Raw genomic sequence first — 18,557 nt, 5'->3', positions numbered from 1 at the left:
ATTAAAACAAAATTTTAAGGTATATTCTTTATTTTAATTTCTCATCAGAAAAAATAAATAAAAAGAAAACTAATTTCAACAAGTCACTGGATAGTGTTAAAAGTTCATAAAATTATTAGATTTTATTGGTATATGAGATGAAAAAACTGAATAATAATTATTGTTCAAGTTTAATACAATCTTAGAAAGGTTTGAAAGACATAGATTAATTTTTTGACAGTAGTTAGCCAAATAATCTGGCTCTTTGTCATCGTGATGTTGCAGTGCTCCAGACTAATTAAAGAAGTCTTTTTATCTGTCTGATTTTTTTAAAGCTATATTACTATCAGCTAATATACCTTTGGGCTAATAAGGAAATGTGCGATGACTTATTCAATCAGACTGAATTTGCTTAGGCTTTTTGAAGTAGACTTACTCTTTATCATTAAATGCTTTTGCTATTAAATGCTTTTTCTATTAAATGCTTTTACTATTAAACGTCTTTACCATTTTGGGTTTATTGCAAATGGTCTGAAGTAAATCAACCCGATGGAGCAATGAATAATAAATTTTCTAAACAGTCAAAAAGTATGAACCTGCGTGTAATGAGCCTAAACCATCTTAAGATGATTAGAAAGTTATCAAGAATTTTTAAATTAGTCTGACTTGTTGCAAAATGAAAAGGATGGTTCCCATTTTTTAAAGGAAGAAAATTGAATGATAATTAAGATTTAGTGTTTTGATGTTATGGTACTCTATCGAATATTGTCGCAAAGGTTGTATCAAGTAACTGCAACTCTAATATGCTGTAACTAAATTGTACTAATTAATGTATTTTATTTACTATATATTGTTTAAACTAATATTTTTATTCGAACAATGATAATATAATGACCTTTTATTTTGTTAAAGTGTATTTTTTTAAATATGTTAAAAGAAGTTTTACGTATTTCAGCATTACTAATTCCCATTTATCTCAATAATTAGTAAAATTTTATTTCATCTCATCAGTCGACAATTAGTTATCAGTAGAACGTATATGATGCGATTTTAAACTATGTAAAGTATAATAATCACATTTTAAATAAATGTGAGGGTTAAAAAAAATTATATTTTGAAGCTAAAAATAAAGAAAATTTAAATTTACAATATTAGGTACACTTCATAATGATATGAGTATTGAACGAAAAAAAAAAGAAAAAAGAACTAAGTGACACATTTTTTGAGTAAAAAAATTAAATATCTTATTTAATACAAAAATAATTTTTATTGAATTTTAAATGCAGGAAAGTTATTAGTGTTTTCACTAAAATAATTTAAAGAATTAAATTCTTTGAAATTTGGTAAAAAAAAAATAATTAAAAAATATTTTCTATAAACTCTGAAATCCAACAGATAAAAAAATTGCTAAGTTTCGGAAATATTTAATGACTAAAATTATGTAAATTTCAAACAAAGTAAAAGACTTTGCATTTTAAAAATATAAATTAAGCAAATGTAAGTGAAGGAAATTAATGTGAACTTCTCTTAAATTTTTTTTTCAACTTGTAAAATAAATAAATAAATAAATTAATTAATAAAAATAAATAAATTAAAAAGGTATAATGTAAAATTAATGAAATTAAATAAAATAAATTATTGAATAAAAAATAATGTTATGTGAAATAAATAAAATAAAATAAAGTAAATTAAACTAAATTAAATAAAATTAAATTAAATAAATAGATAATTAAATAAATTAAGTAAAATTAATCAGAGAAACTAAAATGAAACAGAGAAAAAATAAAATGAAATGAATAAAATGAGATTTTACAAAAGAAACTTTAACGGAAATGTGTCGAACATAATTTCTAAAAATTAACATTAACTTTTAAAACGAAACGTTTCGTGAAATACAGAATAACAATAAATGATTTTATTAATCTAATCTAAACTTTTACGCGAATAAATAAAAATATAATAAATTTCCCAATATATATATTTTTTAAAAAAAAAGTTCCTAGTCTTATTTTTTTTTCTTTCGATAAGGCCTAGTGTGTGTTCTAGGCGCGGAAAGGAATAATAGGCTGGTTCTGTAAAGGAGCGCAAAGTGTGGTAAGAGAACAAAACAACAGGAAGTTCAAAAAGTGGCGGAATTCAGTATCCCTATGATCCACGGCACCCAGACTTGGGGATATATATATTACTTTTAATGATCCCCAACCCCACGTGATGCTCTCCATCCAATGGAAAATGTTGGAGGGCGCCTCTGAATTCTACCGCTGTGCGCGGCTCCTTCATCTCCCATATTTAGATGGCGAGCACGGTTTGAAGAGGAGCTCACAAAACTCGCCTCAGGCTAGATAACACCCGGCGAATCGATGTCAAGAACAACTTCTCACTGCCGGTACTCTTACTCTACTTGTTGAACCAACTCCTCATTCAGTGCTTTACATTTAATCAGATTTGAAACAATAATTTCTGATTTAATTATCCGATTTTAATACAAATGGACAATTGAACTCTTATTGAGTTTTTTTTCTTCTTCTTCTGTGGTGCTACTTGTAAATAACATATATATTTTTTATTGGTGAATGTGTCCTTAAAATGTCGTATCAATGCTTGCTCTTCTACAGGCAGAGCCTTCAACTATGATGAATGGTAGTTTGTACGAGGAAACTTCCAACAGCCGTTCCAGCGTCGAAGTTGTTCAATCAGCGAACACCGGTCCTCTTCACATTCCAGCGAAGCGTGTTCAAGCTACCAGTCTGGCGGTATCAGCGTACGGTCACTCCGATTGCGGAGGTGTGGTGGAAGGAGCAGGAGGTGCCCTGGGGGGCGCAGGTACGGCGGGTGGGGTCATACGCCACAGTCACCATCATCCCGCCACCCAACCTTGGGGTGCTTACGAGAATCATTCGGCGTTCGACAGTCACCCGTCACAGTACAACCAGTCTTCTCTGTGCAGAGAAAGCATGACTCCCAGCTACTACTACAACGATCATCATGCGAGGGCAGATCGAAAGCCCCCCATAAAGTTCTGGTCAAACACTTATGACCTACCCAGTGCTGGGCCCAGCACTGTTGCAACTACGGACACTTGCCAAACTTTTGCTCCTCAGTCCTGGTGTAATTATGCACCTTATTCTGGGAGGCATATGGATCATCACGGGGCCCAATCAGTCACCTACCTCTCGACGGAAGACCGGGCACGGGCCCCTATGGATGGCTTTACACATACGGATAGCTACACCCTGAGGACTTTTGCTGCCGCAGAAAACCATCCACAACCTACCTATGTCCCAGCAGGTACGGGTATATACTTTATCTGCATGAAAATAGATTTTAAGTTTTATCGGGCAATTAAATCAAAAGTTATCAGTTAAAAGTTATAAAAATTTTAATACACTGATTGTTTTGAATCAGAGTTAGCTTATTCTTTATATATAATTTTTACTGTAGTGAATATCTCACGTAAAAGTTTTTCAACAGCTCCTTATATGTGATAGGTAAAAAAATATAATAAATAGTTTAATAGAAAATAATGAAATCCTCACTTCTAATATGTTATATTGTATTTTATTTCACAAATAAACGTTAAACTCATAGGGGGTAATATGGAAACAAAAAATTTAATTTAATCTTATCATCACATTTTCTTAAGGAATTAATTTCTGCGAGACATGCCTATAAAACATTTAAACCTCAGTATTGAGCAGCAGTTTCACTTTTTACCCAGAGCTATCTAAATTACTATAATTTTTGTAGATGAATGAATATTTATGCAAATTTAGTTATTAAATTCTATGTATTGTCTTACCCATATTTAAAAAAAAACTTATTTATTTTGTTTCATAAAATAGATATTATTTTTAAAAAAAATACCTAAATTATTTAAAAAAATACTTGTTTTTTTTATAAACATATCGATAATTGACTTTCTTCTGTAAATATGTTTTCGTTATAACAATATTTTTAAATATACTGAAAAAGTTTTTAAGTAAAATGTAAATTTCATCAGGGCATAATAGAATTTAATCATGAAACTCTTCAGGAAGTATTTAGTAATACGCATTATACTGCCAACATGTATTTTTCAAAGTAAATCCAGTTCTTCTGCTGTTAAACATAAATTTTAACAAGTCTTTCTTTGATGTTTCTAACGAGTGCAAATTCCTTAGTAAACAGACTTTGTAGCTTTATTATTATTTAAAAGCTCATGCATGCGGTAAATTAGACTGTTACTTTATCACGGTTATATCCAAAATAAAATTTAATTTTTAAAAGTTCGTGAAAGTGTAATAAAATAAAAAAGTTTAAAAAAATGAAAATATAAATAAACTAAAACAATCTCTAATGAAATTTAAGACTATCATTTATTTATTATATGTTCTTGAAAAACTGCAATTTTTCTAAGTTTAGTTTTAAGCATAATTTTATTATTTATTATTAATATATATTATCAATATGTATACAATAAATATTATTATTAATATGAAATATTCAAGAAGAATTCTATATGGTGTGGAAAATTTTAAGTGAATTTTTTAAAAACAGTATTATTTTCCTTATTAAATATTTCATTTTTATTAAAAAAAAAATGTTTGTATTGTTTTAAATTCTAAGTGCGTGTTTAAAATTTTTTTCATTTTTTTAATGACAAACCCTTCAAAATAAAATGAATTCTTTCATTAATGAAATATATGTTTGATAAACATTTTTTATGCTTTTATATACAATTAATTAATTTGTGAAAACAAGGATATAATTTTTATCACTGTTTTATTGACTAATAAAACGTAACTATCAATAAACTATTTTTTTTTAAAATTTTTTTTTACTTTCAAATAAAAATTTTGTAGCATCATTTCATAAATCGCATGCTTAAAAAATTTTATTTGAAGAAAAACGTGTTAAGCTTTACTGACTTCATATTTTAGCAATTTAAGGTGATGATGAAAAATGTTTGTCATTTTATGCAGCTTTAACGCATTGTTGTATATAAAAGTTTTACGGTCTCTTAATAGTAGTTGAAGACCGTTGAAAAGTCCGAGAAGGGGTTCATAAGGGAGATTTTATTACTTTTTCCGTTCGTAAAAGGGGAGCTAACAAAAAACCGTACAAAATGTTTTTAACTGGTTTACGCTGCTCCATGACTAATTACGGACATTATTTTAATTAAATTGCGAGCTTTGATTATTTTTTGAGATATTTAACTAATTCAAGATACGTTTATAAAAAGATTAGTTTAAATTATTATTTATGTTGATTAGTATTTTATGCTGTTTGAAATCTTTAATAAAAATTAAAAATCTTTCAAATTAATTTAGTTTCCCTTCAATAACTTTGTTAAAAATATTTTAAATTAAAATTTCATAATTTTAATCAGCTTTTGATAAGATTTTGAAAAGATGCACTTAAAATACATCCATCTTATTTTAATTTGAATATTGTTGCAAATTTTATTTTCATTTTATATTGATTGGTTTGACATTATTCAAAATTATAATTATTTTAGATTTTACAATTATATATACATGTGCACTAATCATACAATTTTAAGTGCATTTGTAACTGTTTATGTTTTTGTTCTGAGTATTTTAAAAAAAATATTTTTAGAATATTTAGTGGATATTTATGATGTAAAAATTAGACTTCTTAATAAAAGGGTGCTCTTTCTGCTACAATTAAGCAAAAATGAATGAAAATTGCTAACGCTACTTGGTCTTTAAAAAAAAAAATTGTATTTTCCTTAAAATCATCAGGTAAACTCTTCTTTGCATATTTTTATGTCTGTATAAAATTATAATATTAACTTTACATTCCCCCCCCCAGTATACAACTTTTCAGCAGTATTTCATTTTTTAAGATTGAAATCAAGTGTCAAACTTAATAAAATGAACATTTATTAACAAATTAACAGTTTTTTTTAATCATGCCTTGTATGTGAAAGTTAAGTTTTGTTCAACAACTGATCCCCAACCCCACGTGATGCTCTNNNNTACGTATTAGCGTTTTATATAATATATATATATATATATATATATGTGTGTGTGTATATGTATATATACACATATACACATATATATGTATATATAGCTAAATTAAAAAAAAGCTGAGCTTAATAACATAATTAGTTTGCTAACGAATGTTAATTTTATTGAGTTTTACGCGTGATTTCAGTTTGATTTCAAATACTGTTAAAAAATTGTATCTTGTGGCAAAAAAAAAGTAAGGTATGATAATGTAAAGCATGTAAATGTAATATTAATTATATTTTAAGCATTTTAAATCGATAAATAATGATTTTAAATTCTCAGAAATAGAAAAAAAATAGTGTTTTTTTTATACAAAAAAATAAAATCAAATTTAATTTTTCTTTCATTGAATGCATTAGCAATTGCCGCAAATAGTTTACAATCTCACAAACTACGAGCAATGTAACGGCTGATGCCATCTCAGATAAGAGAATTTTATGGCCCTATTCGTCTGCGGAATTGTGGCGCAACTGCCCGATAACCATGCCACGTGGTTTTTCGTATAATCGTCAAAACTTTGGCACAAAAATTAAATTTTCATCCAAAGGATACAGGTGGTGCTGTTATATTTCAGAAACAAAGCCAGATACTTTTATTACGTAATTTCACAGGTGCGCTATCGTTAGATAACTAGAGCTTTCTCTAAGTCTTTTTAATAGGCGTTATTTTTTGCTTCGTTGCTTAAAAGCCACATATATTTCAATCAATAAAATTAAATGTTGCTGTAAAATAATTATTTTATTATTATGAGAACTATTTATTAAAAGAAATCTGCAATTAATCAGAATAAGGGCCTTTTTTCAGTTAATTTAAAATCTGTCAATCAAATTAAAGTTGAAAGACTAGTTTAATGCAAATTATTTTATTTTGGGTGCATTACTTATTTAAACAAAAGAAACTTAATAAACAATAACGTTCAAAATCTAAATGAATTTTTTAATGATTAAAGATTTAATGATGAAGAAATTTAAATGACTGAAGAACCGAATTAAACATTATTGTTAACTAAATAAAAAATAAAGTATTTCTTTTTATGCTAGAAACATTATTTAGGTTAATAATACATTTGAGTGCATTATGCTTCAGTGTTACTCAAACAAATTTGAGTTTCTAATCTTTTAGTATTTTCAAATTAGATTAGCTCTTCCTTTTTTTTAAAAATCAAAATGTGCATTTTAATAATTAATTACTTTTAAAGAATAATACTTCGAAAAAAATTATAAGTTTTTCATGATTTAATGATTCAATGTATAAATGATTAAGATAATGCGAAAGTAACATTTTAAATTTTAATGATCACGATTTTTAAAGAATATATGATTTTTTACAAATTTATTACAATTCTTATAGAAACTTCATGAAAGGATGATAAGAATTTGCTATAGAGGGAAAAAGGAATTATTTTATAAATACTCCATTATTTTAGTAAATTTTAATTGTTCTTTTATTTTAGTTTTTATACAGTGATTCATAAAAGGTTCAGATTGGATGATTTTTTTCTGATGATTGGATTTTGCATTTGTGCAAACTCAATTATCTAAAGGATTGATGACGAATATTCATGTTGATTAGTATTGATTATTAATTAAATAGTGATATGAATTACAAAAATGAAGCTTTTCTGAATAAACATGTCTTTTTATCGTCATTTTTAGATTTATGACCATCAAAATTTGGGGAATAACCGTATTCTGAAAAATATAATTGGGATGGGGAATTACAAGTTTTGTCTCCTTAATGTTAAGAATTTTTTCAGCATATTAACATATCACAAAATGTTTTTCAACGAATCGAAAACTTTACCATACAGTTATAAAACTTGTTTATAGAATATTAATTTCATGCAAAAAGAAATATTTTTTGATAGTTATTTATTATTTTTTCACCTTTTAATTAATTACTGTCAAATTTTAAATAAAATTTTTGTTTCATAATTTTGAATTATGTGAAATTAAATGGCAGAATACAAAATCTGAAAGAATCCAGTCATATAACAAAAGTTATTTAAAGGGATATCTTGCATAATATGGTTACACAATTTCCTTTAAATCAATAACTGATATTAATTTCTTTCTCATAAATTAATAAATTTTTCTTAAGTGAACTGCTTTTAGGGAAAAATTAATAATATTATTTGAAAGTATAAAAGAAGAGTGGTGAAAAAATTCCGAAATACGTATTAATAAACTATAAGATCAGTTATTTTAAGCTGAATAAAGAGAATAAAAATACTTTTAATGTCTCCTTTTGACTTGAGAACGTTAAATGATGTGTTTTTACTGAAAAAATGTCCACATAAAATAAATTCGTATTTATTTTTAGGTCATAAAATAAAAGCTAATTAAAATACTCCAGTAGTATTGCAAGTCTCGAACTATTGCAGAAGAAAATATATTAAATATAAATTAATTCCTCTGTTATGAATTAATTTTTTTTATAGTAATTGTTTTTTTTTCGTTATGTTAAATATCATGAATTTACGTAAATGGAACATTAGTTGGAACAATTTTCACGTATTTTAGTGTGCGAGAAATGCTAAGAAATACGAGAATCATTTTATGTTTTGAGAATAATAATATCGATAGACACAAAATATTGAAGTATTAGACATAATTTTTGGGGGTATTTTTATTGCGCTAAACTATACAAAGTAAGACATTCGTATATGGATTACATTTTAAAAACTTCAAAGAGTTTGAATTATTTAACTTAGAGATGCATCAAATTTTTGCTCGCTAAATTTTGAAAAGTAATAGTTTTAATAAAGTCATTTAATAGTTTTCTAATTCGAAGTAAAAAAAAAAAAAATTGGGGGGGGAGTGACGACTTTTATTCAAAAATGTCGAAATGAAAGTTGATATGTTTCAAGCGCTCCAAAAATAGGCACTCATTCTCAAGATTTGTAAGATATAAACATTTCTTCGACATTTAAGCTACAGAAATAAACAAAAATATTTACATTTTCAAATTATGTAATTTATAATATTCTTAAAAATTCCAGAGTAGAGCTTTGAAACTGAGCATCATTTAATATGTACTATTAAATATATACTATCAAATATATTTGTCATTAACATTTAAATTAATTAAAACTAAATTATTTTGCTTAAAACAACACACAATTTAATAAATATTAATTATTGTTGCTTTAAACTTTTATTTCTCACGTGGGAGTGGGAGGGGAGTCAAATCAAACTTTAAATTTCAATCAGCAAATGAAAATAAGTCATCTTCTAAATTATTCACTATTTTCATTTTTTATCGTTCGATGGCGCTACGATACCGTAAAGTATATCGAGGGGTCGGGGTCAGGCTAGAAAAATGAGTTTGGGGACATTTAAAGAGGGGTGGTTGAGTCAGCAGTGATGACGTCACAAATCTTCGAGGTGAGGGGTTGAATTGACGACGCCATTTTATTCGAACGTTCTTCATCTCCCTCTATTCTAAATCACACGTTTTGATGTCTCATGTTTTCAAAAATTAAAAAGAAAAAAAAAAATGATCTAAAAAAAAACTTTTACAAATAAATAAAACTTAATTTTTTGGGCGGATAAACATAAAGTATATATGGAGGGAATTAATATTATTCAAAAACAGCTTTCCTGTTTCTAACTTGTTTCCCATCTCAAGTAATTTAAGCTTTATTCCGAATAAAGCTAATGCATTATATTATTGAGTGTAACAGTTAAATTAAGTAATTAAATCAAGAGCAGCAAAAAACAATTTTATTGATGATAATTGATCGGTAAGTTGGTTACCGCTCCAAGAAACAATCACGTTGTTATTTAGACGACATGGGAAATCTCATTTTAATATTTTATTATAATTTGTTAGAACAATGAATAGGGCGGAGTCGAAGCATATATGGATATCAGCCATTTGGGAGTTGTTGTTAAATTTGAATGGACTTTTTATGGTTGAAAGTAAAAACAAATGCCTTGAGCAAGCAGAATTTCAAAAACACTTGATTTATAAATTTAATCTCGATAAAAATTATCTGTAATATAAAAATGATTTTCATAGTGTTAATATTTCTTTTAAAAAATGTTATTGTTTGTATTATTTACGGAAGGTTATAGTAGCATTGTCGAGCATTTACAATTGAAAGATATGTTATTAAACTAAGAGTTAGAGTTAAAAATATGAATAAAATTTTTGATTTAAAGAATAAGCACTACACACAAAGCAGTTCTAATAGACGCTGACAAAATGAACTTTCAAGTCCTATTTGAAAGAAATTTATTTAAAAAGTAGGATTGAAAATCTGAAATAAAAAGAAAAAAGCAAAAATGGTTTACACTTCTTATAAGTTAAAAATATGCAGATTTGAAAAAAAAAAAGAATAATTACAATTTTATTACCTATGATACTGCAATTTAAAATTCATTCAATATCTTATCGTTATTAATAATGATTCTATTTAACTTTAAAATCAAATTAATTTTTTAGATCACCCCCTGTATCGTTTCGCCATTGAACCTCATTATAGGTACCTTAAGCTTGTGATTCCCAAGGGTCTCCGCAAAACCCAAGGGTTCCATGAAATTGTCGCAAGGGTTCCGAAAGTTTGGACTTAATTTGACCAATTGTGATTTTTGATAAGTGGAAATGCATTTATGACTTGTTTATTTGTATTATTTTCTGTTATTTTATGAAAAAATTATGAAATTATTTAAGTTGAGTGCCGGAGAAGAAGAAAAAGCAAAATATTGAACAAATATTGAAAAGGATATGCCTTTGTAAAACAAATTGCCTTTATTTTTAACTGAATCTTCTAATCCAAAATGAAATTCAACGAGAAATTTGTTTTTATAACAACCATTATCAATTTTTATAGCAGTTCGATCTTGTTTTCATGTCAAAGCAAACTGTAGTTAAGCTTATTTTATTCATTTTCATGTTATCACACATAAACCCTAAAAACAAATTCAGAACTAATTAAATCGTCTGTTATAAAACCTAATTTTAAGACTTGTATTGATAAAACTATGAAAATTTCCAAATAATTAAGAGTCTTTCTTTGGTTAATATGTTTACAATTGCTAATCCATTTCATTTATTAAGTCGGAGGTACGCCAAACAAGGTTTGATCATTTAGAGAATCAAAGCCGAAAAAATTTGGAACCTTAAATCATAATACGGTGCAAAATTTGTTGAAAGGATAATAAACTGCTAAACTGAATTACGGATCTAACATGAGCTATATTACTGTGAATCTTAAATTTACCTCTCTCAACTTAACAACAGTCTCTATTTACGGCTATGGTGCCTGATTTGACTCGGTATTGCAGAAAAATCTCTATTTAAGGACAACAGTGTTTCTGCTTTAGGATGGGATTTTTTAACGAAATAGAATTTTTTTTAGCTTTTTAACTCAACGAAACAAGTTTTTAACTGAGGAAGCAAATTACCCATTGTAATGAAGTCGAGAAAAAACAGGGAGGATGTTTATTCAAAGGAATTTTTTCAACTGTAAATGAAAATTTCTTAACAACTGATTTCAGTGAAAGAAGCTATAAAGGGATCATTATTGTTCTTTTATGCGGGTGGAACTGCATCTACTGATGTTTTAAAAATATATAGTATTGCATCATTGTTATGAAATTATTACAAACTTACACTCGCGCGTGTTAAATAAATTCAAAATACAACGATTGCAAAACTGTGAGAGAAAATATCTTTCAAGTGTTATTGAAAAAAAAAAATGAGTTTAAGGAAGCATTCTATTTAAGAACCATTGGTCCCTTCGAAGTCTTTAAGCTAATGTTTTCTACAAAATGAAATTTAAAAATGTCGATAATAAGGTTCAAATTATCATCATATTAAGGCTGCTTTGAATTTGATCGATATTGCGATTTTACACATCCGAAATCCATAACGGAGTATATTTGAAAATATCTTTCTGCGGGATTAACCTCAAAAAAAAAGAAGAAGAAAATTACTAGTTACATTGCTTATCTCGTTCCCAGAGCTTAAATATTTTGTAATTTTTGAGAGTAAATAACTTAATTTTTAATTCTTAAATTAAAAAGTATTTATTTAATTGTTATAAAATATATCTTAGAAATTTAATTAGCAAAAAAAGAAAGCAGTATGAATTTAATTATGATGAAACTAAACATGTTTACCTAAGCTCTTTTCCAATTTTGATAAATTCAATTAAAAGAATATTTTAAATACAGAACTCCAGCAATTTTAATTTTTTGAGACTTTTTAATTCGAAATAATTTAAGCAAAATCTATACAAAAGTAAAATGCATGTTAGTTTTCTTTACGGATCTTAAACTATTTTTACAGAATAAACTTGACAATGTTTAACTGTTAGTTTGCGCCGATAATTTCATATCACAGTTAACTTTATTGGTGATTGTTACTTCTTGCGCTGTTTTGGGGGAGAACAGCAAGTTTACGACGCTTTTACGACCATTACCACTTCGTGGGTCATAGATGCAAGTGGCGAGGTTTTTCTCTTTTAACTGCTCCCGGAGATCGCTAAATAGTCAATATATTGTATCAGTGACTTATCTGAACTAGTTATTGATTCCAAAATACCTGTTACTTCCAGAAAACTGAACTTTAATTAGAAGATATTTTTGAAGTAGTTTTCAAGTATTTACTTGAGATTTAAATATTACTGCACCTCTATATTAACTTAACTAAGTTATAGTTCCTTAAGGTTTTGCTTAATTTTACTTGCATCGAGTACTTTAAAGTGCTTTAAAAAATTAGCAGCAACTTTTTTGAAAGTCGCTAGAAATTTTTACACTTACAAATAAAATTTTTTCAATTTTTTCAAAGAAAATGGGATTTTTTAACTACAGTATTGATACTTTTATAACGACCATAATACGGAGCAAATTTGCCGTAACCGTGATGCAGTGCTAAACTAAATCATTTCTTCGCTCAAACTGAGCCATAGTATTGTGTATGTTTAGAAGGTATGATAATATGGTAAATATTTTTTTACTTGATTTTAAGAAGTTCGCTAATATGGTAAATAATATTTTGATATAAGTTTAAAAACTACGATAATGTGGTAATTATTTTTTTTCTGACAAATGTAGCATCATTTTCAAAATTTTCATAAATTTTTTATTGCTACTTGAATTAAATCTTGCATCTTGTTGTATAATTTTTTATTTGTTTATTTTAGTTTCAAAAATATATTGTTATTTTAGCACAAATAGCTAAAATTTGCAAAATCTAGTAACAAAAAAAAATCTAGTCGGTTTATTTCGTTATCGATTCCCTAAGAAATGCTTGCAGGGGTTCCGGGAAATCATAACAAATAATAGGTTTGGCATTTGAAAGTGCAAATTTATGGAATAATTTCTATCAAATATTATTCCATATTAATGGAATGAGTATATTTGTAATACAGTGTAAGTCAATATATAGTTATAAAGTATATAGTCAGCATTTAAATGGAATTTAATAGATGAGATTGATATCAATACTTTAAAGAGCATTTAAAATTTTAAGAGGAAATTTTACGGAAACTTAACTTCTCGAATTATATATTTCAAATTAGCTTATTTCTAAAAGTTAAGTTGAAAGTTACAAAATTTGGTTATTATACATGATATTATTAAATTATAGATTAAATTTTGTATAAAGAGATAAACTTTGAACTTAGTATAAATTAGTTTCTGTTCTGCAGACTGTGATTTAAAAAGAAATTAATCATTGAAAATAAATTATAATCAGTCTTACAAAAGGGAGAGAAATTGCATAAAAAAGAAATTAGAAGAAAAATGAGTTAAAACCAAATTGCTCAAAGTGAAAAAAAAATGGTAAGCTAAATATTTAAATAAACATTAGACTCGAAAAAGACAAAAAAAATGTCTCAATGATTTAAAATTTTTTTTTTTAACGGGTCAAGCTCAAACTCTTACTCGATTTTTGTTTGTTTGTCCTTTATCGCAAAAAAACCAGGCAACTTCTTTTTTGCACAAATTTAAAGAGCTTGTTTTTAATAAATCAAAAGTATCAAGTCAACGGAGCAGATACAGCAGGTTTAATAAAGTTGCACATTATAAAAAATGCATTTATGCTTTTTTTTTAATAGTGAAAATTTTCGTAAAGGTTTTCAAGTATGAATTTGAAGTAAATTAAAATTGCTATATTATAAATTAAATTAATTGAAAATACACATTTTTTCAAGAATTGTACATTCTTAAATGAGATTACGCTTAATAAGTAAAATTATGGTTTATGAAAATGGTTCGAACATGAGCGGCGCTTTCTTATTGCTAACCGATATCGGATAAGAGCATGTTTTAATGCGTAATTGTATCTGTAAAATAAGTCCCAACAGAATCATTTTATTAGGCTATTTCGTAATATTTTGGTTTAATAAGTTCGATAATTTAACTCAATATTTTCGCTCTTATTCATTCAAAGAAAAACTTTGATTTTTGCCCTGTTTTTAAACCTTTCATCAGTTTAAAAGGGTTTTATATGTTGTTTATTTATTTATTTTCTTTCTAGGATAGTTTGTAATTTTGTTTTAAGTATGCTATCTCTGAATAATTTTTTAAATGTTAGCAATGTCTATAAGCGTGTCAAATTTTTTTTTAAAATATTGAAAAATTTGAGTTTGAAAAAATTAAATCGAAGCTAAAAAGAAAAAAAAATGCTCTTAAACCTCTAAGTCATGACATTTGAAATTCAAACTTCGAAAATTTTAAAATAAAAAAAAATGTTTTCAAATTCTTAGCTCATTATATAGAATTTAAAATTCAAATTTAGAAAATTTCGATGTTTTAAAGTAAAATTTTAATTTTTTAAGCGGGGTTTTGAATTGTTGATAAAAATATACTTTTTTGAAAAATATTGTTGTATGCCCAAGCAACAGAAAGTAAATGAAAAAAGTGGTATATTTTTATGATTCTTATTCGAAATTTCTATATTTTATTTTCAGGATAATTTGAAATATTTTGCTACTTTCCTTCTAAAAAATAAATTTCCCTTTTTTTTCTTTTCAGTTTCCGAGACTGTTGTAACAAACCCTTTGGAATGGACGGGGAACGTCACGGTTCGTAAGAAGCGCAAACCATACTCTAAATTCCAAACCCTGGAGCTGGAGAAAGAATTTCTCTTCAATGCCTATGTTTCAAAGCAAAAAAGATGGGAGCTGGCGCGAAATTTGAATCTGACGGAACGCCAAGTCAAAATTTGGTTCCAAAACCGGCGAATGAAAAGTAAGAAAAACAGCCAAAGGAACAGCGAAAACAACCAAAACAATAACAATACGGTGGTGAATGCCAATGGCCAGACGATAGCACAATCAGTCAAATAAATCTTAATCCATGATTTAAACAACAAACTATAAATTGTTGTTCTTCCCGATGTCATAAGGAAGGAGTTCCATTTGCAATATGTGTGTGCTGTCGAACATTGAACATTCCACATTACACCGGAAGCTGCACATACTACCGTTTGCAAACGATTATCTATAAATATGATCTGGAAATTAATCTAGTTTGTTAATGGTGTTCATTCTAAAATTTAATTTCATTCGAACATTGGAATATTGAATTTTCAACTTCAAGATGTAAAAAGAGTACAAAAAAAAGTTAAACGTTTGAAATTTGCATAAGGTTTTCGTGCAATGTATAGATTATCCAATATATTAATCTGAAAATATAATAAAATGAAAGAAAGCAGATTGGTTTTGAATAAACTAGAGTGCTATTAAATATAATTATCTACAGAACTTTTAATAAAACCACATTATTTTTGAATAAATATAATTTTTTTTGAATTTTTTAATATGTTGATTCTATATATATGTGTCATATCTGATTTCAAAATATTTATATAAAGCAAATTAATTTTTTTCAAGTTTTTTTCAACTTTAATTGTTAAGTTTTATAGCAAATTTATATTTACGTTTAATAGTTTTCAAGTTGAGGAATTATTGTTGTTTTAATGTTCTATTTTTAAGACATGTGATTTCAAAATCAGCTTAATCCATTTTCAAATATGTAACTGAATACACACACTGAATAAAAAAAAAAAAAATGGTATTTATGTAAAGATTTGAACTAAAGCATGCTTTTCAATGAAACTTAATTATATGATTGTTTTAAAATAGTTTTAATTTGCAAAAACATTTTAGTTTTTGAACACAATAAAATTAATTAAGGTTTAACAGGAAATAATCTGTTAATTATGACAGGCATGTTGAATGCAACTCACATTATATTGATGGAGTATAAAAATTAAATTTTTTATTAAATTTGTCATTAAATTAAATTAAATTTAAATTATTACTGTCAATGAGTAAAATATTGGTATTTGACAGATAGACCAGTCATTGTATAGAGTACCTGGACATTTAAGCAAAGTATGAAACACGAAAATTGTTATACAGAGTGTTCTGTGAGGACCACTTTTAATCTGTATTTTTAAAATTTTTATCAAAAGCTTAAAACTAAAAATTATGCACATGGGAGTCAGAAATTAAAATTTAAGTGAGGAGAAATTAAAACGTTTATGAAATCTGGCAAACTTTATTAGACATGAGCAAATGTAATACGCATAAAAAAGCTTTGATTGAAGGTTGAAGCTTGAAAGCTTATAACCATCTTTCACCTTTTTAGAACACTCTGCATACTTTGTCTAGTCATTATTTAGAATGCCTTGGAATAAGTGCTTGATATGTAAAATGCTTGTTAAGCAAAATTAGAAATAAGAGAGTTCTTATATATTTTGCCTATGTTATATTTAACTATAGTTTTTTTTATTTTTTTTAATTTTTTTTTATCATTCTACAGAATGCTTGCATATTGTGGGAAATATTCATACTTAGCCATTCAATTTTTGGCATTCTATACAATGACTAGGGTTTGCTATTGACTATCCTATTAAATTAATTAAAGGTAACATAAATTTAAACAGTATTCCGGGTTTTAAAAAAAGGAAAGTAAGGAAAAGAACTAAAGAAATTTAGAGAAATAATCAAAATTATCAGAATTTCTGATGTACGCTTAAAAATTCGAAATATAAACTAAAAGAAAGCCTGAAATTTCAATAAAAAATCATAACATTGAATTAAGCTGGCATTAATATCAAAGATTTGGTTTGGATCTAATTCTTAAATCGCTGACAATTTCCGCCAATAAAAACTGTCATCATTTTTTGCGTAAGTTTTTTCTGACAAAATTAGGCATTTCTTAAGAGAATTTATATTACAAACATTAAATAAAATTGTTAATTATCTCCTTATGTTAAAACATATCAATTTAATTTAATGAATAAATCCGTTTATTCTAAATCTAGAATAACTATTTAAAATTTATTGTCGAAATAAAATTTAAAACAATTTAAGCACCATTTTCGTTCAAAATATACCGTCTGGAAATCACGAGATGTGCTATCAGTGGAGGTTTATCTCGCGATTTCCAAATAGTATTTTATCCATGAAATCATGCAAATTAAAAGCTGGCGGTATACATAGATACTGATTAATTGTTCTTATTGTAAATTGTTCTTAGTTATATTTATTTCATTTCTTTGAAGAATAGTCGTAGATTTGAAATACGATATTTCACGATTGGAATTTGTAACATAGCCTAGAATTAGAAGTTGAATGTCGCGCGGAAAGTGCAACATTCTTTCATTTTCTATGTACCTTGTATTTGCTTCAGTATGTACATATTTTCGTTATTTGTTGCATAGTTATGTACATTGCAAAATTATTGTTTTCTATTTTATTAATGTTTTCTCAGAGTTTTGTTTAATAAAATCCGAAAGAGGCAGCCAATGGGGTATTTTAGTGGTAGAAGTTTCGTTAAATAAATATATTTTAACGAAGCAAATTCAAATAAAGCGAATCTCAAATTGAATTTAATTTTTAATATATATTAGGTAATTTATATTAAGTTAATTTAATTTGTAATATTTAATTTTAGTTTATAATAAATTGGATTTAAAGAAATTTGAATTCTAATTTCAGATACAGTTAAATTCTAGTTTAAACAGAGTTTAAGTTAAATGGAATTTAAATTGAATTTATTATGAATCAGATTATAAAATTAAATTAAATTTGAATTAAACTTAAATTTGTTAAAAATAAGACAAAACATGTAATGCTTTATCCATTTTGATAGTTATAGAAAACATTTATTTATAAGTTTCAAATTCATTTTTTTTTCCATTATTGTAAAAATTCACAGGAGAAAAAATATATCTAACTCGATCAATAATTTTAGTACTTTAAGGCATAAGGAAAAAATGTTTTGTTTCCATGGAATCATTTAGTTTAAATTTTCAAAATAATTATTAATTTAAAAAATCTGTTTCTACGAAGTAATATTAATGAATATGTAATATTAGTATTATTAATACTAATACTAATATGCAAGTGTAAGATATAGTCAAACAATGTCTAAGTATTAAATACAGAAAATAAAAATATTATATTGTCCGAAAATTAGGAAATATATTGATTTGGTAAAGTACTGAATCACTTCATTGGCTGCTTCGGATTTCAAGCTTCATGTTCCATTGTAAATATATATATAAATATATCGTTATCATGATTTGTGTCTGTGT

At 26.4% G+C, this 18,557-nt stretch overlaps 1 protein-coding gene across 1 annotated transcript; it reads left to right on the top strand.

Moving 5' to 3' along the window:
• Positions 1-2,264: 2,264 nt before the first annotated feature.
• LOC107457060 (homeobox protein abdominal-B) lies at positions 2,265-16,000 on the top strand. Its single transcript, XM_016075104.3, has 2 exons — positions 2,265-3,267; positions 14,984-16,000. The coding sequence occupies exons 1-2, from the start codon at positions 2,577-2,579 to the stop codon at positions 15,295-15,297; spliced, it is 1,005 nt and encodes a 334-aa protein (XP_015930590.1). The 5' UTR covers positions 2,265-2,576; the 3' UTR covers positions 15,298-16,000.
• Positions 16,001-18,557: the final 2,557 nt, after the last annotated feature.

This window comes from Parasteatoda tepidariorum, chromosome 8, assembly GCF_043381705.1.
Source record: "Parasteatoda tepidariorum isolate YZ-2023 chromosome 8, CAS_Ptep_4.0, whole genome shotgun sequence".
NCBI classification, from domain to species: Eukaryota; Metazoa; Arthropoda; class Arachnida; order Araneae; family Theridiidae; genus Parasteatoda; species Parasteatoda tepidariorum.
Note: the sequence above shows the minus strand (reverse complement) of the source record. Positions and strands in the feature narration are given on the sequence as shown.